Source organism: Oncorhynchus mykiss, chromosome 8 (genome assembly GCF_013265735.2).
Source record: "Oncorhynchus mykiss isolate Arlee chromosome 8, USDA_OmykA_1.1, whole genome shotgun sequence".
Taxonomy (NCBI): Eukaryota; Metazoa; Chordata; class Actinopteri; order Salmoniformes; family Salmonidae; genus Oncorhynchus; species Oncorhynchus mykiss.
Genome location: NC_048572.1, coordinates 23,606,709 through 23,630,562, shown reverse-complemented (window position 1 = coordinate 23,630,562; position 23,854 = coordinate 23,606,709). Strand labels below are relative to the sequence as shown.

Below are 23,854 nucleotides of genomic sequence, written 5' to 3'. Positions count from 1 at the left end.
ATGCTCCTCCTCCTCCTCCGACAGGCAGGCATCGTCCCCGACCAAGTTGTTTAAATCCTGAACATGGAAGATCATGTTAATTTACAAACAACCCATTTTTACATTTTTTTTAGATAAGACTTAATTACATTTTCATAGTGGCTACTTTCAATTTATACTTCCACATTGCCAGGGAAGGTGACAGGATTCTCTGCTTGTCCTATTTCCCATAGCTGGTAGGGGGTCAGATTTTGCTCGGTGTGCAGAGAATGTTTATCCCATCCATTGGTTAAGGTGTCTAGGTCTGCTTGGAGGCGTGGAAGGAATACATAGTGCACACAGAATAAGTGAAGGCTGTTTTACAATGTCCTACACAGTTTGGAAGATGAGGGCTCCCTTGACCTGTCAAATATGTATGACGGAAAGAGGAGCCTGAACAGAGTACGTTCTTCTGACAACACATCCAAGTCCTGCCACTCTTTCCTGTATTCCTGCAGCATCTACACGAAGCACTGAGTCCCACACTCGGGTCCACTGGACTTGATGACCCAGTGCTTTCAGACGTTCTTACACCATCCTAATTGTGGTGAACTTGTCTTGATTGTGGCCACCAGATTGTCCAGCTCCTCGTCTATCATTTGGCTGCATGTTCTCCTCACCACAATACTGTATTCCTGCATTCTGTGTTGGTCGGTTTGTGTTGAGGTGACAAGCAGTTTGGCGATGCAAGGTACAGGCAGATCCATTTCAATCAGCTGTCGAAGGTGCTGTTCTGAAACAGTCAGTTTAAGACGTCACATTGTAACGGTTTTGACTTGAGGTTATTTTTTTATAGGGGTGCCAGGTAGGTTGTGCCTACCAGAGAAAACATTGGTTTCTCCTTTTGTTGTTTGGGAGGGAATGAGTCCCATCTGGTCCGTCAAGTCTACACCATACAAAGGACTTATGTAAACGTCAGAAGGGAAATCAACTTTTCATAAACCCTTAAAACATTGAAAGAACTTCAAAAACAACTATTCTTTTGCGTGGGTTGTATTAGCAACATCAATGGATTACACACACATAATAATATAACACAATGAGTTCTGGTTCCTCCAGAAATGTCCTGTACCTCGGGCCTAAAAAGAGTCCCGCCCGGTAAGGAGTTCAGTGAACTCAAGTGACTTGTCACGCAATGTTGGTCCGTTCATTCCGTGTAGCGTAAACCCAGTATTAAATCATACAATCAATATAACCATTTTACCACAGAACTTTAAAGCATATCTGCTCTTACTAATTCCTCAACTACATCTAACTACATAACTCATCACCGTATACATCATATCAAAACAAATGAAATACCGTATACAAAAAAGGTGGTAGTCAGTCGGTCAGTCAGACAATCCAATCCGCCAACAGATCTCCAGCGGAGAAAGGCCACGAAGAATAGAGAGGAGTAGTCCACGGACGCAAAGAGTGGATCCGATCCTGGGTAAACTCTCAGGCTACAAAACACACGTTTAACAGCAACAAAACAACCGGAATAGAGAAGTTTCGGGAACACATCCTCAGTCACGTCTCCATCACAAAACGCCACTTTTGCGCAGCTGATGCTGGCTATTTAATTGGGAATTAAAGGGAAAGCACCCTATTGGAAGGAGAAGCACTGAGACGGCTCAAAATAATTCAGGGCCGTCACACACCCCCTCCCCTGGAAAAAGCCGACCATTGCCCTGGAAGGCACATCTTGTTCGGGGAAACCGAGAAAGGTCTCCTCATCACTTTCCTCTACAAAAATGTTCATGACTTTTTGGAGCTCACGCTCCTCAGCTGAGGGGTCACAGGCCTTAAGGTGTGAGACTTCTGGGTCTGGGAATCCGAGAAAAGTCTCCTCACTTTCCTCTTCAAAGATATCCAAGATCTTGCGGCGCTCAATCGCCTCCAATTCCTCAGCCGAGGGGTAACAGGCCTTAAGGCGTGAGACATGGACAACGCGCATATCTTCACCTGTGTCCTCTTTCACCACTCGGTAGTTCAAAGGGCCCATCTGCTCCACAATCCTATATGGTCCTTGCCATTTAGGAGCGAGCTTGGCAGAGAAGAATTGTTCAGCTTTCGAGTAAGGATGAGAGCGAAGCCACACCCGATCACGAAGCTGAAACTGCATGTCTCGTCTGTTCTTATCATAATTTCTCTTCTGCTTGAGTCGAGCCTGGGTCATGTTCTTTGAGACAAGAGCTCTCAAGTCATGGAGATGGACTACCTGGTCATAGCAAGCAGCGTCTGGAGTAATCTGCTGGGGCTGTAGCACCATATCCAAGGGTCCTCGGAGGGGACGACTTAGGTTCAGCTCTGCAGGTGTGACTCCAGTGGACTCTTGCACAGCAGAATTCAGGGCAAATCGAAACTCGTGAAGGTGCTTGTCCCAGTGTTTGTGCTGGGTCCCTACATAGGAAGCAATCATTGTCTTCAAGGTTCGATTTACTCGCTCAGTGAGATTGGTCTGTGGGTGATAGGCCGTGGTCAACTTCTGTCTCAGGTTCCATCTTTGGCAGGTCTCCTCAAAGAGATCAGAGACAAATTGGGAACCTCGATCAGACAGGATGTAATCAGGCACTCCCCAGCGAGTCAGGATCTCTTTCGTAAGGATGTTAGAGACGGTCCTTGCTGTGGCCTGACGCAGGGAAAAGAGTTCCACCCACTTTGAATAATAATCAACAAACACAAGCATGTACACATTCTGATTGGAGCTTCTAGGAAATGGACCCATCAAATCCACTCCTAGCATTTCCCAAGGTCGGGTAACCACCGTTTGCTGCAACTTGCCAGCAGGCTTTCTACCTTCTGGTTTGTACATTTGACAAACCTGACAGTTTCGGATGTGTGACTTCACATCCATGCTCAGATGTGGCCAGTACAGTAACGCTTGCAACCGCTTGTAGGTTTTGAACCTGCCCAAATGACCAGCTAATGGGTCTTCATGGAAATGTTGAAGCAGTTGTAGGCGTAGAGTTTCAGGTATGTACAATTGGTAGAGGGTTCTGTGTGGTAGTTGTACAACACGGTAGACTTTGTCTTCCAGGATGGTCAGCTTTGTGGTAGGATTGACCATCTTTTCTCCATCTTCCAGGATAGTCTGGTACAAAGCCTGTACTTCTGGATCATCCTGTTGGGCTTTCCATATGGTCTCATCAGAGATGGGAAAGTCTGCTTTGGGCGAGTCTCGACTGCTTGACAGGACAGTAGCACATGTAAGATGCGGGCCACCGTTGCCACAAGCAGGAGCTCTGGATAAGGCATCTGGAACAGTGTTGTATTTTCCTTTCCTGTATTCTACTGCAAAGGTGAACTCTTGCAACCGTAGAGCCCATCTTATGAGTCTGGTGCTTGGTTTGTTGGTCTTGAACACCCACACAAGGGAGGAATGGTCAGTGACCACAGTGAAGTGTCTTCCCTCCAGGTAGTACCTCCACTTTTCCAAAGCCCAGACAACTGCAAGGCACTCTTGCTCGGTTGTGGAGTAGTTCCGTTCTGCTCCATTCAATGTCCGACTGGCGAACGCTAGCACTTCTTCAGTGCCAAGTCCAGTCTGTTGGACTAGGACAGCACCAAGTCCAACATCACTTGCATCAGTGTAAACAACAAAAGGGGAATCAAAGTTGGGATGACCTAAAATGGGAGGTGTGACGAGGTGTCGTTTCAGGGTTTCAAAGGATGTCTGGCACTCTGCCGTCCATAGGAATTTCACTCCTTTTCGCTTCAACGCGTTGAGGGGTTCTGCCACCTGGGAGAAGTTCGACACAAACCGATGGTACCATCCAGCCATCCCAAGGAACCGTTGAAGGGCCTTGAGTGTGGTTGGCACAGGAAAATCTTGTACCGCCTTGGTCTTTTCAGGATCCACATGAATGCCGTCGAAAGACACAATATGGCCAAGGAACTTCAGGGAAGTTTGGCAGAAGTTGCTCTTCTTCATATTCACGGTCAGACCAGCTTCTCTTAGCTTGTCCAACACTGCTTGAAGATCTTGAAAGTGTTGTTCTCTGTTCTGGGAGTAGATAATTATATCGTCCAGGTAGACGAAACAGATCTTCCCTTTGAGCTCACCTAACGCAATCTCCATCAGTCTTTGGAAAGTGGCAGGTGCATTCTTTAATCCAAAAGGCATCACCTTAAAGGAAAACAAGCCCTCAGCACAGACAAAAGCAGTCTTGTCCTTGCTTTCCTGGTCCATCTCAACTTGCCAATAACCACTATTGAGGTCAAGGGTAGTGAACACAACAGCGCCAGACAATGACTCCAGGATCTCGTGGATGGTAGGAAAAGGATAGGCATCAGTCTGGGAAACATTGTTGGTCTTCCTATAGTCCACACAAAATCTAAGACCACCAGTCTTTTTTTGGATGAGGACAACAGGAGCAGCCCAAGGAGAGGAGGAACGTTCTATTATATCTTGTGTTAACATATCATTAATGAGTCCCTTTTGGATGATTAGCTTCGCTGGGGACAAACGATATGGCTTTTGCTTGATCGGCATTTCCTGTGTAAGGAATATTTTGTGCTTCAGGAGCCCGGTGCGTCCTAGCCTTGAAGTACATACATCAGCATTATTCTGCAGCTGTTCCAACAGCCTTAACTCCTCTGGATGTTCCAGCTGAGCTCTTCTTACAGCCTGTAAAAGGAGATCGTCAGAAGGATTATCAAGGGTTAGTGGTAACGGAGCAACGGCAGAGAAGACTGCCACATTTGAACCCCAATCATGTAACTTCGTAGCTTCTGATTGGAAGAAATGCTTCTTGCTCGGATTGTATGGAAACCAGTAGCAATTGTGTGCGATATCAATCTGGACACCACTGAAGTACATGAAATCAATTCCCAACACGACAGGAAAAGCAAGGTTCTTGGTTTGTAGGATAACCGAAGGAATCATATAGGAGCGGTTACACAGGCGGAACTCTACCTCACTCCATCCAAGTGGTCGTTTAGCCTCACCATCAGCCAGATAGAGTGGACCTTCTGTCCACGGCTTCAAGTTGTATTGCAGACCTTTAACCTCCTTCCACAGTTTCTCATTGAGCAGTGTGTAGGATGACCCGGTGTCCAGGATGGCTCTTCCTGTCCATGGGCCTATGGACAGGGGTAACACCAGTTGGTGCGGTATGAACTGAAAGGAAGGGGATGTCGATGGGGGGGCGTAGGCAGTGACTCTTGGGATTTCAGCTCTGGTTAAAGCACCCAGAGAAGGATGGTCATTCCTGCGAAGAGAGTTAGGCGTGTTGGCCTGTTGTGATTTGTGGTTTCTGGAAGGGTTTTCTTGATACGGTCTTGGACATGTAGCTGAAGAATGTCCCTTTTGGCTACATCTCCAACAGAACATGAGAGGGGTCATGGCTTGAGACTCTGGCTGTTGTTGATGGTCTGTCTTGGGTAACGGTTTGGGTGTCTGTTTCTTTCTTTGGTCATATTGCTGTTGGCATTCTCTGTCCTTCTCAAACTGCTGTCCCAAGCGAACCAGTCCATCGACAGTGGTGACTCGTTCTCGGAGTTGACTGGCTAGTAGTGGGTTGATGTTCTTCAAAATCAATTTAATGACCTCTTCCTCCTCAATGCCAGGTTTCCACCTTCTGCACAGGGAGTGGTAACCGTATGCAAAGTCACGGATACTCTCTTTCTCTCTTTGTACTCGATTCCTGACTCTGTCTGCCAACTCATCTGTGTAGTCCTCAGACAGAAATGCAGATGAAAACTTGGCCTCAAAGTCAGCCCAGGAGGTAGTGGTGAGACGTGCCACATCCCACCAGTCTCGAGCTGTCCCATGCAACACATTCCTCAATGTGGCAAGGAGTTCTTCGTCAGCCAGGGGATTGAGGGCAAGAAAGTCACGACATCTTTCTAGGTACATTAGCGGATCAGGACTGTCATCTTTTTTCCCAAAGGTGGGAAATTGCAATTTAATGGGCATCGCCCCCACATGACATCTACTCAAATCACCATGAACAAACGAGCTAGGAGGGATTGAGGAAGTAGAGGGGGAGGGCGTTATCGGACAATGAAAATGAACACCAGGATGCATGGTGGATTGCATCCTGCAAGGGGTGGCTGTAGCATGGCCTTGTCTTGGCTCTTCAGAGGTGCCAGCTTGGCCCTCAGTGGCCTGAACAGAAGTGGACACTAGAGAAACTCTGTGTAAGGAGTTGTGCTTAATGGAGGCCATGTCCACAGACACGTCATCCAACATTTTAACACAATTAGAGAGCTCTGTTTGCAAGTGGTCTACAGTGTTAACCATGGGAGAAAAAACAGAATTAACGTCCTTGAGGACCTCAGTGTGATGATGTTGCAGGCGCCATTGGAGAGTGGCAGTGAGTTGGTTTCGTTGGTAGTCAAACTGCCTGTCCATGGCACCAGTAATTTCCCGTCTTCCACTCTCACTGAGCTCTGTCAGTGTGTGGGTTAGAGTGCTCAGTGAGTTTCTGAATTCCATGGCACTCTGTTGTTGCTCTTCCCTCAGACATTTAAATTTATCGTGGATAAGAGTTTGGAGATGTTGTTGAGTCCGACGGATATCAAGGATGTCACCTTGAAGTTGTAAGACTCCCACCTCTGGAGATAAACCAGACAATGGAAGAAGGTTGGGTGTCAGAGGGAGGGCTAGCTCAGTACTTCCACACAGATCCATGTCAATAAGTGAGTAACTGGTTAGACCTGTGGCCTGTGGTTCAGACCGAGCATTCAGATTCCCAGGGCTCTGGCCCAAATCAACTCCATTATCTCCATTCACATTATGATTTGTATTGTCAGCTTGATGGTCAGAATGGCCCTGTATATTCCCATTGACAGGTATGACATGGATGAGCACATTATCTTGGGGTGAATCCATTGTTTTAATTCCACACAAAAAAGATTTGCTTTGGTTAGTTCTCAATGTTGTGCTGTCCCATCTGGGGTGCCATTTTTTATGTAACGGTTTTGACTTGAGGTTATTTTTTTATAGGGGTGCCAGGTAGGTTGTGCCTACCAGAGAAAACATTGGTTTCTCCTTTTGTTGTTTGGGAGGGAATGAGTCCCATCTGGTCCGTCAAGTCTACACCATACAAAGGACTTATGTAAACGTCAGAAGGGAAATCAACTTTTCATAAACCCTTAAAACATTGAAAGAACTTCAAAAACAACTATTCTTTTGCGTGGGTTGTATTAGCAACATCAATGGATTACACACACATAATAATATAACACAATGAGTTCTGGTTCCTCCAGAAATGTCCTGTACCTCGGGCCTAAAAAGAGTCCCGCCCGGTAAGGAGTTCAGTGAACTCAAGTGACTTGTCACGCAATGTTGGTCCGTTCATTCCGTGTAGCGTAAACCCAGTATTAAATCATACAATCAATATAACCATTTTACCACAGAACTTTAAAGCGTATCTGCTCTTACTAATTCCTCAACTACATCTAACTACATAACTCATCACCGTATACATCATATCAAAACAAATGAAATACCGTATACAAAAAAGGTGGTAGTCAGTCGGTCAGTCAGACAATCCAATCCGCCAACAGATCTCCAGCGGAGAAAGGCCACGAAGAATAGAGAGGAGTAGTCCACGGACGCAAAGAGTGGATCCGATCCTGGGTAAACTCTCAGGCTACAAAACACACGTTTAACAGCAACAAAACAACCGGAATAGAGAAGTTTCGGGAACACATCCTCAGTCACGTCTCCATCACAAAACGCCACTTTTGCGCAGCTGATGCTGGCTATTTAATTGGGAATTAAAGGGAAAGCACCCTATTGGAAGGAGAAGCACTGAGACGGCTCAAAATAATTCAGGGCCGTCACAACATTTCGCCATCAACAACAACTGATGGGGCATTTCCTTCTTCCATTTCAGCATTGACTAGACTATACAGATTGGAGAGGCAAGTGTACTTGATTTGCTAGTGAGCTGATAAATATCATCTCAATGGTGCAGACAAACTGTAAGTAATCAAGATCAAGAGGAAGGCGTTGCATGCCCGCTGCAATCTGTACAGGAGCTTGTCCATAATGTGTCTCCCCATCGCCTGTGAGGACATATACAAAATTGTAATTTGAAATAATGTCACCCAACCAGCTGGTATCAGGCAAGATTGGGTCTAGACTTCAGGTATTGTTATGGGAATAGCCATTTATGGTTGTCACTGTTCTCTCTCTCTCTCACACACACTCACTCAAACGCACAAATATTTCAGTATGGGTGGCAGTGGCTAGCTGTAACATTACATGCATGCAGTCTTGCGACTCATTCCATTTGGCTACCTAGTCTGACACAAAAGCCAGCCAACTAAGCTAACGTACTTTGAAATTGTCAGTCAGGGGTCAATAATCTACAGATATTAGAAGCGTGTCTATGTAATACTAATATTTAATGACAAACCATGTAACTACTTAGGTAAACATATGAATTACCTGTTGCCCAAAGTTTGGTGCCATTGTTGATAAGTGATCAGCCATGTTCAGAACATGGGGCCACTGGGGGAAAGATTTGGCGAGTAGTGATGAGGTCAGGCCGTCTGGTTAAGTAGCCAATATAAAAAAAAAATCCTAACTAGAGGCGCATTTCCTAAAAACAGCAGAGGAGGAAAAGGGATAAATGGGCCCAAAATCTGTCTTCTCCAGCAGGTGGCGTGTTTTCGCTCACCAAGCGAGGAGCTTTTGTATGGAGGTCAATGGGAGGGTGTCAAATTTGGTTAACAAAAAATGTAATTATTTGCTACGTGCGGCTTTTGATTGAATAAAAGTTCCTTAGTGCTTAGGTTGTTACGAGTGTACTGATATAAGTAGGACACGTGACATCCCGTTAACTTTGAGAAAAAACACTTTATATAGGCGCTGTGCCTGTTATCACATTCGTATCTGCTCTCTCATTCGCTAGAATGGTCCACCTGGTCTTGCCTCTTCCCGACAGCACTCCTTTTTTAAATACATTTATTTTCATTGTTAGGGTGGCCAATGGAGTATCTGGTCAATATAATGGATAATCTGTGATTATGTACCTTCATCGATTTCCGGCTACTTTCGGTTTACCACTCAAACGCACCCAGTGCCTACAAGTGTGACGTACTGGATAAGCAGTTCCTGTATTATCCTTGCTATTCGGGATGCTTGGGACGTCCAAACGCTGACGTTACACCATTAAAGTTTACATTTTAAATGGTTATGATACTTCTTTTTACAGATCAATGTTAAGGTAAGGGTTATGGTTAAGGTAGGGGTTAGGGTTTAGAATGTGGACGTCCCAAGGATCCCGAACAGCACTAAACCTTTATATTCTGTCTTTGGTTTTGCTTTCACTTTACTAGAAATCATGTCAGTACAATTTCTGGTAAAGGACACTGATAATTTGCTGATTTCTAAACCCTGTGACGGTTTCGTATGGGCTGTCTGATCTTGGCGTGATAAAGTTCGATATTAAACAGCAGCAGGTGAGTTGCTATTCATAATTTGCATGCCTCGATTCGTGGCCTATGACTGATTATGCACTAGGACAAACTTATTTTCACGATTTCACTTATATAATCAAAATCAATACATTGTAGCACGGTTTTTGGACTCATTCAGTAGTTTTACCAAATTAAGTAGATTCATGTTGAAATTTTTTTAAATTATCATTTATATTCCTAAAACATACATTAAAATGATACTGTTTCTGCTCCCTGGTGTTATGGATTTGTGATTTATAGCCCCGTTTCAAAATACCGGTTTTAGATGTCCAAATTCATGGTCAATATGCTGAAATAAGTCGTTATATGGAAGAAATTACATAACAATTAATCCCTAAACACACTAGTCACTTATTTGAGGTAAAAGGATGTGTATTTCCTGTAAATCATGTGTGGTGAAAACGTTAGTTTGTTTAATGTAATACGTTCTGTATACCGTAGGGAATTTTGTGTAATATAAAATTGTCAAAATAATTAAATATAAGCTGATAAAAAAACAGTAACATATGTGTTATGGGTGTAAAATAGCACAGGGATGCCATCTGTTGGTAAATGTTCATTACTGCAACTCTTGTGTTTTACCGGGGTGCTTGAGATACCCGGATGTGTTGTGACATTCAAACAATATGTCTTACTACTTTTTCCATGGATAGTTAAAAAATGCTCCTAACCACAATTTAACCAGGCGCTAGAGCTTCTATAGTGACTGTGTGCCAGGCTGAATGTTTGACGTCGACTATACCTTGTCACTATTTTTGGAATCGTAAATTCAATATCCAGGCTTAGCCTACTCAATATTTTGCAACATGTAAAACGTTGCAGATAAATTGTATATTGTAGGCTACTTCACAATGCATGTTTTTTCTGAAAGTGTTGTAACGTTGTGCCCAGACTAGTAAACATACCCTCCTTAATGCGTTGTTACCATAATGACAGGTCAGAGCAGCTGGGATCAAATCCTATTTTCCTACAGCAGCATCAGTGTGAAAGTACAAGTATGAGTCAGGTAACTACAATGACATTATACAGTATCATTAAGCAGCTGTGTAAACCTGTGAACAATGCTTTGGACTAATAAATAGCATATCAACGTCTTCCTCCTAGGCAAGGACAATGAGTTTGGAAGAGCAAATCAGGAGCCTCTCACCAGTTGCAGCACATGCTCTGGCAAGTAAGTTAACATGGAACATCTGACTGAGCTTTATGCATTGTGTTGTCAACTGTGTTCCTAATTACATCGTTTGTTTCTAGTTGCTGAAATTACAGATGACATTGACATTCAAGAGTTAACAAGAGCAGATCTGAACGAACTTCTGCCAGGCCTTCAACATTTAAAACTTAGAAAGAAGATCAGTGAACTTATAAATACATCTAAACAGGTTGGTATAGCCCCAATAGCTTCTAAAGTTACTGTACCACTATTCTGGAATCATTCACTAGTTACTAGAATGTTTGATTCAATGTGCAATTCCATTGGATGTACTAATTCCCCTGTTTTCTGTAATATTTCTGATTCTTAGAACACAGCTAAACCTATTGCTTTAGTTCTTAACAAGCTAAGGGAATTCCTTCCGGTTGATGTCATGGAGAGTAAGTCCCTTTTCAAAACAATTCAGCATAGCACTCACCCAATACAGTTTTGGTGTATCTTTCGTTGTAATTGTATGCACTGGTCACTTTCTCCTTACAGATGCACTTGTTCCCGGGGGAGTGTTACATGGCTACTTCCCTATTCTTAGAGATTTGGAGAAGCAGCTGGCCGAAGCCCTCTACTTCATTCAGGCACACGTTGGTTTGCTCGAGAGCTACATTGGAGAAGAGTCCATGGAGGCTCAGAGCAGTGCTGCATCTCCATCAGTTGACTCTGCTACAGCAGGAAACCAACCATCAAATGTTGAGGGTAAATTACTTAACTGCTGTGTTAGCTGCAGCACAGTGGGTCTCATTCCTCATTCTTCATGAATCAAAAGATGGTAGATGATGGCATACAAATCATAAACACTGTAGTAGATTTCATGAATATTATAGTTTTGTTGAGAAGTTAAACATTCAAGGCCTAGGTTGGCTTCAACTAGTGGCACTGTAATGGCACTCGAACACAGTCCTGTCTTAGCCTGAAAGAACCCCAGTTAACGGCACTAATCCTTCAATCTTTTTTTAGTCCAGAAAACATCTGTTAATCGCACCTCAGGATCATCAGGTAACGCAAAACCTTTAACAGGGCACTTTATTGTCAAAATGTAATAATTCTACAGATGTTATTAAACCCTTTTACAGCTTGCAAAGCTAACTACAATGACTTGCAGACTCACAAGAATGTGCTGCAATACTGTTGATTTTAATTCATAGTATTTTATGTGGTCCTCAGCCTTATGTGCCGCTGACAGCCAGCCCAAACAATGCAGAACAGAAGTGTCTGGTGCGCCGAACAGACCCACCTTCAAAGAAACTCAAGATGAGACCTCAATGTCACACTCTCATACTTCAGGAGCAGCTGGTAACCTACAGTTGAAGTCGGAAGTTTACACACACCATAGCCAAATATATTTAAACTCAGTTTTTCACAATTCCTGACATTTAATCGTATTCAACATTCCCTGTCTCTTAGGTCAGTTAGGATCACCACTTTATTTTAAGAATGTGAAATGTCAGAATAATAGTACAGAGAATGATTTATCAGCTTTTATTTATTTCATCACATTCCCAGTGGGTCAGAAGTTAGCATTGCCTTTAAATTGTTTAACTTGGGTGAAATGTTTCAAGTAGCCTTTCACAAGCTTCCCACAATAAATTGGGTGAATTTTGGCCCATTCCTCCTGACAGAGCTGTTTGTAACTGAGTCAGGTTTGTAAGTCCTCCTTGCTCGCACACTCTTTTACAGTTCTGCCCACACATTTTCTATGGGATTGAGGTCAGGGCTTTGTGATGGCCACTCCAATACCTTGACTTTGGAAGTATGCTTTGGGTCATTGTCCATTTGGAAGACCCATTTACGACCAAGCTTTAACTTCCTGACTGACGTCTTGAGATGTTGCTTCAATATATCCACATTTTCTTTCCTCATGAATGCCATCTATTTTGTGAAGTGCACCAGTCCCAGCAAAGCACCCCCACAACATGATGCTGCCAACCCCATGCTTCACAGTTGGGATGGTGTTCTTCGGCTTGCAAGCCTCCCTCTTTTTCCTCTAAACATAATGATGGTCATTATGGACAAACAGTTCTATTTGTTTCATCAGACCAGAGGACATTTCTCCAAAAAGTACGCTCTTTGTCCCCAGTTGCAAACTAGTCTGGCTTTTTTGTGGCTGTTTTGGAGCAGTGGCTTCTTCCTTGCTGAGCGGCCTTTCAGGTTATGTCGATATTGGACTCGTTTTTACTGTGGATATAGATACTTTTGTACCTGTTTCCTCCAGCATCTTCACATGTTCCTTTGGTGGTGTTCTGGGATTGATTTGCACTTTTCGCACCAAAGTACGATAATCTCTAGGAGACGGAACGCGTCTCCTTCCTGAGCGGTATGGCGGCTGCGTGGTCCCATGGTGTTTATACTTGTGTACTATTGCTTGTACAGATGAATGTGGTACCTTCAGGCGTTTGGAAATTGCTCCCAAGGATGAACCAGACTTGTGGAGGTCTACAGTTTTTTTTCTGAGGTCTTGGCTGATTTTTATTTTATTTTCCCATGATGTCAAGCAAAGAGGCACTGAGTTTGAAGATAGGCCTTGAAATACATCCACAGGTACAGCCCCAATTAACTCAGATGATGTCAATTAGCCTATCAGAAGCTTCTAAAGCCATGACATAATTTTCTGGAATTTTCCAAGCTGTTTAAAGGCACAGTCAACTTAGTGTATATAAACTTCTGACCCACTGGAATTGTGATACAGTGAAATAATCTGTCTGTAAACATTACTTGTGTCATGCACAAAGTAGATGTCCTAACCCGACTTGCCAAAACTACAGTTTGTTAACAAGAAATTTGTAGAGTGGTTGAAACACTTAGGTTGGTGTCATAAAACCTAGTTTGTGTAAACTTCCGACTTCAACTGTATGTGGTATATCAAACATTTAATTTGACTGTTGGCTGTGTACCTAGTATTAAAATCCTTAGCAAAAGAGTTTGATTCAAATTTACAAGTAGGCTATGTGGTTCTCATCCTTAGGTGCTGACACCCATTTTCAAAAAAGTATAACGGATCCTTCTCAAATTTCCACCGGTAGTGGGCTGCACGAGCCACGATGCAAACAAGGAGGTAGGAACCACATTTCTTCACAATGCCACACAGGTCAATATCAAAACCTAAAAACTGTTCAATGTCATGATATTTTGTAATTGGACACAATTATTGTTAAGAAAGTGTGTGATTTTAAATGAATACTTTCAGATAAGATGTCCTCATCTTGGTGGAATTTTAGAGCAACTGAACCTCTAAATAAGAAACAAGCAGGTGAGACTAATCAATGATACTCATCTTACCTCCTAATTTATAAAAATAAAAATATGGTGAATTATTATATTGGTGTTGTATAAAGTGTGAATTCATTTTTTTGTCTTGAACAGTTAAAGTCCATTCACAAGTCTGTGGAAAAACCCTGGACACTCACCTTGCACTCATGAAACAAGTGGATGATCTGGCAGTAGGACTAAAGCGAGAGGAGACCAGACCAGAAGACTGCCAAGTCATAATAGCCTTCTGTCCTATTACATCTCGTGTGGGAACAGACATTGATGCCGCCATGAGCAAAGTTCAAAGTAGGAAAGCCCTTTAAGATTACAGCATGAAAGCAACTCAACAGGATGTATTGGTCCATATTGTAGAATGACTGACTCTAATGAAAAATATATTTTTATGTGGAAGTACTAAAGTTTTAATTGTGTCTCTCAACAGGTAACAAAGATGTCATTCTAGTGGTGATGCACCATACTTTTGATCACTGCTTTGTCACAAGCCAGAGATCTGCATCTCACTACATAAACGTAGTGGAGGAAGTTAATGTTCTCTTCCATGACTCTATGGGACTTCTGCGTTGTGAAACAAATGATAAAGCAGTGACTCTCATACACAAGGCCTTACAGAAATACAGCAGCACTACTTACAAACGTTAAGTGCCCCCTGGTGGCAACAAAGTAGTGTCTGAAGTTTAACATGCAAACATGATTTAAAAACCTCATTCTACCATTCAAGGCGCTGGTAATTCATTCTAGTTCTAGCCCGACTAGTCTCCCAGTCCCTGCCACTGAAAAACATCCCCACATCATGATGCTGCCACCACCATGCTTCACTTTAGGGATGGTGCCAGGTTTCCTCCAGATGTGATGCTTAGCATTCAGGCCAAAGTGTTCACTCTTGGTTTCTACAGACCAGAGAATCTTGTTTCTTATGGTCTGAGTCCTTTAGGTGCCTTTTGGCAAACCTCAAGCAGGCTCTCATGTGGGCTGCCTTTTACTGAGGAGTGGCTTCCACCTGGCCACTCTACCATAAAGGCCTGATTGGTGGAGTGCTGCAGAGATGGTTGTCCTTCTGGAAGGTTTTCCATCTCCACACACCTCCCTGACCAAGGCCCTTCTCCCCTGATTGCTCAGTTTGGCCGGGCGGCTCTAGGGTCTTGGTGGTTCCAAACGTCTTCCATTTATGAGTGTTGGAGACCACTGTGTTCTTGGGGACCGTCAGTGCTGCAGACATTTTTTCCGATACCCTTCCCCAGATCTGTGCCGACACAATTCTGCCTCGGAGCTCTACAGAGAATTCGTTTGACCTCATGGCTTGGCTTTTTGACATGTGCTGTCAACTGTGGGACCTTTTTATATAGACAGGTGTATGCCTTTCCAAATCATGTCCAATCAGTTACATTTACCACAGGTGGACTCCAATCAAGTTGTAGAAACATCAAGGATGATCAATGGAAACAGGATGCACCAGAGCTGAATTTCAAGTCTCACGGCAATGAGTCTGAATACTTATGTCAATAAGGTGTTTTTTATTTTTAATACATTTGCAAAAAATTCAACAACCTGTTTTCGCTTTGTCATTATGGGATATTTTGTGCAGATTTTGAAATGTTTTATTTAATCCATTTTAAAAAGTCAAGTGGATGAATACTTTCCCAATGCATCATTCATTCGTGTTTCATGAGGAATTTGTCTCTGTAGATGGACTTAAAGCTAAATAAAATGTAAGTTGCTCATATGCTTTTTTATGAAAATAAGAACTAAGTGTTGAATCAAATATTTAATCACAACCCTTGTATTAAGAATGCCATTGATTAGAAAATGTAAAAACCATGTTTTTCAAACTTCTGATATCAATATAAAGAGACAAAGCGTTATTTATTTCTAAATATCCTAGAAAAACTATAGGCACATTTGCATTTATTCACACTAAGTGATTTAGGATCACTTTCATCTTGCCTCAACTGTCTTTCCACCACAAAGTAAATGACAAAACAGTAGTTAGTGTTTTCTAAACTGATACAAACCCTGCAGTTGTCACCCCCCCCCCCGACGATAAAGGAAGACCTACTCAACATGTCTCAGGCCCACCAGGACACACGAACAACACTGGTGCTAAAACACTCCATTTTTGTGCTACAGGTCCAGAGTAAAGTAGATCAGTCAATGAGAACACATGTTCTTATTTCCTCTGCCACTCAAACCATCTTCCATGATCCATCCATCAACCACATCCAACTCTCAGAAACAACTGATGTCTTGACAGTGCCATCTCATTGATAAATCTACTATGATATTTCAGGTGGCCCCGAAATGTAATGCGTTTTTTATAAGGACAGGCTAAATAGGAGATTGTCCTCAAATCTTCTCCCTCAACAGGAATTGGTCTGTACCCTGGTAACGTGTGTGCACTATGCATAAGTGTGACTTAAACTCCCTTTCACACATCTATGCATTTGTTTTGTCCTCATAAGACACTAGCACTACTTCCACATTCTGGAAAATATAGGTGATCAACAGTAAGTAGGTCACTGTTCTTCAATACATTACCTTGTGTTTTATGCCCATTAGATAGTATCATATCCCCACGTCAAATTCTCGCTCGAGACACACATCATAGCATTCATCCCAGTTAAGTCAACCTATACAAACAACCATCTCATACGTCTTGTGAATATGTTAATATACTCCGAATAACACAACAAAAAATACAGATTCCTGTTCGGGGGAGGGACGAGGAAAAGTGCCATTAATATACATTCAATATACAGCAGAGCAAGTCTGGCTAGGCTGGTTCAACATCCCTCCCTTATAGTCCACACCCTCTCTAACCCTGGTGCCGTAGCCCTGCGATTGGCCCTCTGCAGTGTCCGTCACTGGCTTGGTCGGTTGGGGCGGTCCCTCCAGTAGTTGTTATAGGCCTCCTGGAACATGTTCTTGCAGCTGAGCTTGGCGTCGAGGCGGGAGCAGATGAGGAAGGAGCCGCCCATCTTGCGGTGGAGGGAGTAGGTCTCCTCGGGGGGTGGGGTGAGGCGCTGCTTCAGCATCACGGGGATCAGGTTGTGGATGCGCTCCGTGGTGCTCTGGGCCCCAAAGTTAAAGGGCTCCGTGGAGGCGAAGGCCTCGCCCAGGATCATCACCGCATCCACATGGGCGTTCTCCATGGACTGAGGGACGTGCAGAACATACTCAGTAATAACCAGAGTGTGTGTGTATTTTGAAATTAAGTTAAGTGTTCACTACTAAGTTTATGCCATAGATTAATGAAGGGCCTTCTCAATTCATTGTGACTAAATAAAATGGTATACAGCATTATTGATGCATGTGTTGAGAAAAAATGAAGTCACTCACCTTTGACTCATAACCTGTGAGGAACTTCATGTCTCTTGATCTCTTCAGAACCCCCTCTCTGTCTCCCTCTGCTGCGGACTTGATGAGCTGGTTAAAACAAGAAATAAAAGATGTCACACACATAGAAGGAAATCATTATGGTCGGTTATGTTTTGTTGGGGGGTATAGCCCAATAGCTCACCTCAATGTAGATGTCAGTGAAGTCTTCACTAAATCCTCTCGTTGCGCCGAAATCTAACAACGCAACCTATGGATGAAACAGTAGCAATGTTTAGTTATTTGAAGCATTCAGCAAAATCGTGCTACTGGATGGGGGTTACTGTATAGGCTTGACTCTACAGAAGACACGGTATTTACATTTCAACAGAAAGGACCTTTAGGAGGGTCATCAAAATCAGTGGACTCTAATGATGAAATTGACAAGAGTTAAAAGGCAGACTCACCCTGTGTGTCTGCGGGTCGTAGAAGAAGTTGGACCAGTTGGGGTCAGTCTGCATGTATCTGAACTCAAACAGCTCCCTCAAACACAGCTTCAGGATATTCTCACAGATCTGACAGAGAGAGAGAGAGAGAGCTCTCATTTTTCATTCTGCAGTGTGGCCACCAAGGGGCAGTATTACACTGGTGTTTTGATGTATGAGGCGACAGAGAAAGGAGGTTGTTGTGGCGTTTGTCTTACACATCAAAACAAGCTTGGCAAGAGAACACACACATTCCACAATATACTGTAGGTAAGTAGTAATCACCAGAATGGTGCAATTCTTTGGTTATTGAATAAAGTTGCAGCCTGCGCTGACCTCGTTCTTGAGTTCCTGGGAGAGTTGTTCAGCCTGGTCCAGAGGGAAGCCTGGGACCAGCTCTGTGGTGAGGACGGCGTTGCTGCTCAGCTCATCTATTACATCTGGCACGTAGAAGAACGGGTGGTCTTTCAGCAGCTCCCTGTACCAATCACATATATGCAACACTCGTCAGACACAGGAACAACAACATACAGCTCTGAAAATTACTGCTGGATAGGTCAGCAATTAGGACTAAACGGGAGTATATGTACATTATTTGTGACAAAGATGCACAGGATCTTTAGTTTACAAATAGCATTATAGTCCTACTATGTGAGTTTAAAATATCACATAGTAGGACTACACAGATGTATCAGTGCAGTGTAGGGCTCCCGAGTGGCGCAGCGGTCTAAGGCACTGCATCTCTGTCCAAGTGGTGTCACTACAGTCCCTGGTTAGATTCCAGGCTGTATCACATCCGACCGTGATTGGGAGTCCCATAGGGTGGTGCACAATTGGCCCAGCGTCGTCAGGGTTTGGCCCGGGGTAGGACGTCATTGTAAATAACAATCTGTTCTTATGACTTGCCTAGTTAAATAAAAGGTTAAATAAAAATAAATAAAATCAGTGAGCGTCCTCAACAACAACAGCTCATTGCATCGCCACAATCCCTCAAATAACCCTCCAGAGTCAACACTAACTCCATGTGCTTGGGCTGTAGAAATCACTGTTTAATGGGGAGGGTGAACCATGTACTGTATGACTATGCATAGAAGGGATAGGTATCACTGTCCACGGTCAAGGTGAAAAGCATATGTCATCCACAGCTGGTGTGTACTGCGTGTGTAACAGGAGCCCCCGCTCTGGACATAAACCCTCACCCTGCCTGCCCGTCAACAGATCATGGAACGGGGACAGTGGACATGAGGAGAGGACATGCGGAGGGGGTGCTTGTTGTCTCCTTGTATTATTTCTAGTATGTCTAAATTTAAAAGCTGGCTGCAAGCCAAATGGTGCACCTTCATATCGAAACCTAATGCTCCCCAGAGGGCTAGAGCGGCTATTCTTAGCCCCTGAAGGCCAACTTCATCCAAAATAGAGCACTTGTACCCCCTTCACTTTTCATTTCAGGAGCAGAGCAGTGACTTAGGTTAGATGATGAAAGTAGTTACAGGGAGGTGGTCTTTAAGAAGGAGCACATCTTGTTGTTTTCATTACTCACTTGAATTTCTTGGCACATTTGGCCTCTCTTATGTAATCACATTCCAGCGCCAGCTCTCTGCTCATCACCTCAATCAAATGCTCAGGGAAGAGACCTGCACAAAATTTAAACAGAGGGAGAGAGAAGGGGCGGGGGGGGGGGGGGTTGATTATAATTTCTCTTCCACATAGAGGATATGTGCTCCAATCATTCCTGGCTCACCCTACCGAGGATCAATGATGGTCTCACTCTGCTGTCTGTGACACTGCATGTGTGTGTGAGCAGGATCGGAACAGGATAGTAGTGTTTGCTTATAGGGAGGGGAGGGGGGGGCTGGAAAATCCCCATTATTGTGAGCCATGTCATACATGTGATTGGACTATGTCATGCTATGTCAGTTGTGTATAGTATGAGCCCATAAATAACTAATTCAATCCCTCCAGGGGTCGTCACCTTCAGGCAGCGCATTGCTCATGGTGAGGAGGGTCATCAGGTTGTTGACGTCACTGTCGATGCTCTTAGCCACTCCGGGGTACTGCATGGGACAAACAGCATGATAAAACAACCATGTTTACCAGTTTGACATAAACCTGCCCTGACATGAAGACAAAACACTGCCATGACATTGTATATGGGACATGCTAATGGAGCACTTAGCTCCCTTGTCTATATACAATTTGAGATAAACCTATACAGTTTATAACAACAAACATGCTTTCCATGCTGTAGGTCTTTTGACCGGTGAACATGTGGGAAGAGCTTACTCTAATACAATTTAGATAAACAATACTGAGTTGACACGTAAGATTCCCATGTGCTTAAAAAGTTGAATACATAAAAAAAAAATAGACTTGTTTGATTTCTTCTTGAAAAGACGAGCACTGCCTTAAATGCAGCCATGAGAACAGCAGAAAAGCGAATGCTGGTGGTCATTGCTGACATTCAACATCGGTCATCTCTACACTGTGGACCGCTACAATGTGACTATGCAAGATACCTTTAATGGAGGTTGTAAAAAGCCTCTACTGTGTGCGTTAATGTGACCTTGTACTATTACCAGGGGATTATTTAGGAGGGTGCAATGTTACACTTCCATCTGAACGTTCTGTCTTGTTTCTAAAAGATAGTCTGTCATATAGAGTAGGGAATCATGTCCGCTCAGCTCTATTCCTTACATTTCTATCTGAACGTTCTGTATTGTTTCTAAAAGATAGTCTGTCATAGAGTAGGGAATCAGGTCCGCTCAGCTCTATTCCTTACATTTCTATCTGAACGTTCTGTATTGTTTCTAAAAGATAGTCTGTCATAGAGTAGGGAATCAGGTCCGCTCAGCTCTATTCCTTACATTTCTATCTGAACGTTCTGTATTGTTTCTAAAAGATAGTCTGTCATATAGAGTAGGGAATCATGTCCGCTCAGCTCTATTCCTTACATTTCTATCTGAACGTTCTGTATTGTTTCTAAAAGATAGTCTGTCATATAGAGTAGGGAATCAGGTCCGCTCAGCTCTATTCCTTACATTTCTATCTGAACGTTCTGTCTTGTTTCTAAAAGATAGTCTGTCATATAGAGGAGGGAATCAGGTCCGCTCAGCTCTATTCCTTACATTTCTATCTGAACGTTCTGTCTTGTTTCTAAAAGATAGTCTGTCATATAGAGGAGGGAATCAGGTCCGCTCAGCTCTATTCCTTACATTTCTATCTGAACGTTCTGTCTTGTTTCTAAAAGATAGTCTGTCATAGAGTAGGGAATCATGTCCGCTCAGCTCTATTCCTTACATTTCTATCTGAACGTTCTGTATTGTTTCTAAAAGATAGTCTGTCATAGAGTAGGGAATCATGTCCGCTCAGCTCTATTCCTTACATTTCTATCTGAACGTTCTGTATTGTTTCTAAAAGATAGTCTGTCATATAGAGGAGGGAATCATGTCCGCTCAGCTCTATTCCTTACATTTCTATCTGAACGTTCTGTATTGTTTCTAAAAGATAGTCTGTCATAGAGTAGGGAATCATGTCCGCTCACCTCTATTCCTTACATTTCTATCTGAACGTTCTGTATTGTTTCTAAAAGATAGTCTGTCATATAGAGGAGGGAATCATGTCCGCTCAGCTCTATTCCTTACATTTCTATCTGAACGTTCTGTATTGTTTCTAAAAGATAGTCTGTCATATAGAGGAGGGAATCAGGTCTGCTCAGCTCTATTCCTTACATTTCTATCTGAACGTTCTGTCTTGTTTCTAAAAGATAGTCTGTCATATAGAGGAGGGAATCAGGTCCGCTCAGCTCTATTCCTTACATTTCTATCTGTAGCTCCAGAAGAAGCAGCAGCAGGTTTCTCTATCTCACCTGGATCTTCATGGCCACCTCCTTGCCGTTCTTCATTTTAGCCAGATGGACCTGTCCAATGGAGGCCGCAGCAAACGGCCGCTCCTCAAACGACTCCAGCTTGTCCCTCCAGTTAGGGCCCAGGTCGTTGTTGATGGACTTCTGCAGGGACAGGAACACAACCACACATAAACCAATGGCAGCTCCCTCAACAGTGTGTCTGTCACGGAGATGGGAGTTAGTCTTCAGTTATGGACCCTCATTAATTGACTGGGGTTCAACAGATCTGATCGTAATCTGTTTTTCACTTGACTTACTGACTGACTAATGATTCAGAGAGCTGCGTGATACTCTTTGTTTTCTAGTACCTCTTTCTAGCAAGAGGCTAAAGGACTAGTCGGGGGGGGGGGGGGCTTAAGAGCAGGTTATTAAAGGTGAAACCTTACCGTCATCTGTTTGATGGGCATGAAGTCTGCACTCTGTCTCACACGCTCAAAGATCTTGGCCAGCTGGGGGTTGATGAAGGCATCATCTGAAGGAGATGGACAGAGGAAGAGGAGAGAGATGAAAGACTGATCAAAGTAGAGTCAGACTGACATACAACAGTCAGAACAAAACATGAGACAAGCCATGTTGTTCCGGTCTGTCAACCTGTTCATTACACTGTGCACCAATACAGGACATGAAGTCACAGGTCTTAATCACAGTATCCTGTTCAGTTCAACTCCAACACGTTGAGTAATGAATGAACAATCACAGGTCTATAAATCATCTGTAAACCCTTGGTGCCTCTGGGCCTTATCACAGTTCAATCACAGAGATTAAGTCCTCGCCAGTGTTCACTAAACATCTCTGGGAGGCCAACACATTTGGCACAGCAACAATCTTCACATAGCTTTAGCTGGCAGTGCCTTAAAACGGTCCCTCAAATGTATTATAGCAACAACGATGACTATGCATATTAACCAAAACACTGTGGTGGGAGCTGGGCATTATGGGAAAGATCTATAACCGGGTCACCATTCCGACAACAAGTGGAAAAAGACAGCAGAGGAGAATGGCACCTCAAACAGATGAAATAGAACCCAAAACACAGTGGTCAGAGGGGACCCGAGGTCTTTGCTTTCTGATACTAATGGGGTAGATACTCCTGCCAGACCCGGCTGATTGTGAGTGAGGGCGACTTTAGTATTTAGTTAAGCAGAACACATTTAAGCGTCGGCTGCACTTAATAAATGGAGGGATCAACTGAAGTAATAGTGATTTGACCTTTGTCTTACTGTAAATTACAGTGATTATCATCATGTGTGTTTGTCCTAACTTGTATGAGGACTGCTGAACAGACACGTTATGATTGAGCCATTGATATATACAACAACCTTCCTAGAATACCAAGCCAGTTTGAAAACCAGTTTTATCTGAAATCATTCAACACGTTTTAGAACAAAGAACATTAGCCTAAACACTATCAGTTTACATAGGGAAATATCAGCAGAAATATCAGAGGACGGTCACTTCAAACTTAAAAGGTCGCAGTTCTGACATAGTTGGTGGCTTATTTTTAGCCCTGGCAATGCCTTGGCTGTTGCTGTCCATCAATAGTAAATTTGGTACGTGTCACACAACTGACATGGGAATGGCGGGAGAATGCCATTTATTTATTTAACCTTTATTTAACCAGGCAAGTCAGTTAAGAACAAATTCTTATTTACAATGACGGCCTAGGAACAGTGGGGTAAACTGCCTTGTTCAGGGGCAGAACAACCGATTTTGACCTCCTCAACTTGGGGATTCGATCCAGCAACCTTTTGGATACTGACCCAACACTCTAACCACTAGGCTACCTTCCGCCCCCATTGCCCTGTGCATTGAGTTGCATTAATCTTATGCTGGGTCTGTGACACTGTTTACCAGCAAGCTGGAGCAGATAAAAACCCTTTCTCCCCTATAGCCTACACATTACAATGCTCAGGATTTGTGATCATCTCCATGGTGTCCATGCAGACCTATAGGCAGGCTTGGCTGGATAGCGACTACTCAAATTAGGGGCTCGAGGGGTAAGCTTCCCTCTAAAGCTGTACCTGCGTGCCAAATTTAGAGCACTAATCTGACTCAGCGCCGGGCAGCGCTATGAGAGAGGTAACCACTTTGTGTGCCAACACTCAGAAGGGCGGGCAAGGTTGTGTGCAGGGGGCAATCTATTTTTAAAATCAGAACCCCACTCACATTCCCAAAAACAAACAACCCAGCCCAGATAGACAAGCAGACAAGTTGGCAAGCTAGGAGGCCATTAAAAAGTCCATGTCA

The 23,854-nt window shown here is 43.4% G+C and overlaps 2 protein-coding genes across 12 annotated transcripts in view; one reads left to right on the top strand and one right to left on the bottom strand.

Annotated features, from left to right (window-relative positions):
- LOC110529643 overlaps positions 1 to 15,625 on the top strand; it is a 44,174-nt gene extending 28,549 nt beyond the window's left edge. For 4 of the 8 annotated variants that reach the window (XM_036985066.1, XM_036985068.1, XM_036985064.1 and 1 more), the window contains 11 exons: positions 10,375 to 10,444; positions 10,543 to 10,609; positions 10,690 to 10,817; positions 10,959 to 11,028; positions 11,129 to 11,338; positions 11,600 to 11,638; positions 11,807 to 11,935; positions 13,605 to 13,694; positions 13,827 to 13,889; positions 14,003 to 14,194; positions 14,331 to 15,625. In XM_036985066.1, coding sequence (XP_036840961.1) covers positions 10,375 to 10,444; positions 10,543 to 10,609; positions 10,690 to 10,817; positions 10,959 to 11,028; positions 11,129 to 11,338; positions 11,600 to 11,638; positions 11,807 to 11,935; positions 13,605 to 13,694; positions 13,827 to 13,889; positions 14,003 to 14,194; positions 14,331 to 14,548 — 1,276 coding nt within the window. In that variant the 3' untranslated portion in view covers positions 14,549 to 15,625. Of the gene's footprint in view, positions 1 to 8,618; positions 8,698 to 8,740; positions 9,186 to 9,297; positions 9,421 to 10,004; positions 10,202 to 10,374; positions 10,445 to 10,542; positions 10,610 to 10,689; positions 10,818 to 10,958; positions 11,029 to 11,128; positions 11,339 to 11,599; positions 11,639 to 11,806; positions 11,936 to 13,604; positions 13,695 to 13,826; positions 13,890 to 14,002; positions 14,195 to 14,330 lie in introns of those variants that run through there. The other 4 variants (XM_036985069.1, XM_021612028.2, XM_021612026.2 and 1 more) reach the window with 4 other exon arrangements.
- A 33-nt stretch (positions 15,626 to 15,658) lies between these two features.
- The window catches only part of LOC110529642 (atypical kinase COQ8A, mitochondrial), a 29,185-nt gene continuing 20,989 nt past the window's right edge, over positions 15,659 to 23,854 (bottom strand). For all 4 annotated transcript variants that reach the window (XM_036985060.1, XM_036985063.1, XM_036985061.1 and 1 more), the window contains exons 7-15: positions 21,994 to 22,079; positions 21,569 to 21,709; positions 19,676 to 19,757; positions 19,244 to 19,337; positions 18,040 to 18,181; positions 17,686 to 17,793; positions 17,424 to 17,489; positions 17,243 to 17,329; positions 15,659 to 17,058 (exon numbers count right to left, since the gene is read on the bottom strand). In XM_036985060.1, the coding sequence (XP_036840955.1) occupies positions 16,765 to 17,058; positions 17,243 to 17,329; positions 17,424 to 17,489; positions 17,686 to 17,793; positions 18,040 to 18,181; positions 19,244 to 19,337; positions 19,676 to 19,757; positions 21,569 to 21,709; positions 21,994 to 22,079 (1,100 nt within the window). In that variant the 3' untranslated portion in view covers positions 15,659 to 16,764. The remainder of the gene's footprint in view (positions 17,059 to 17,242; positions 17,330 to 17,423; positions 17,490 to 17,685; positions 17,794 to 18,039; positions 18,182 to 19,243; positions 19,338 to 19,675; positions 19,758 to 21,568; positions 21,710 to 21,993; positions 22,080 to 23,854) is intronic.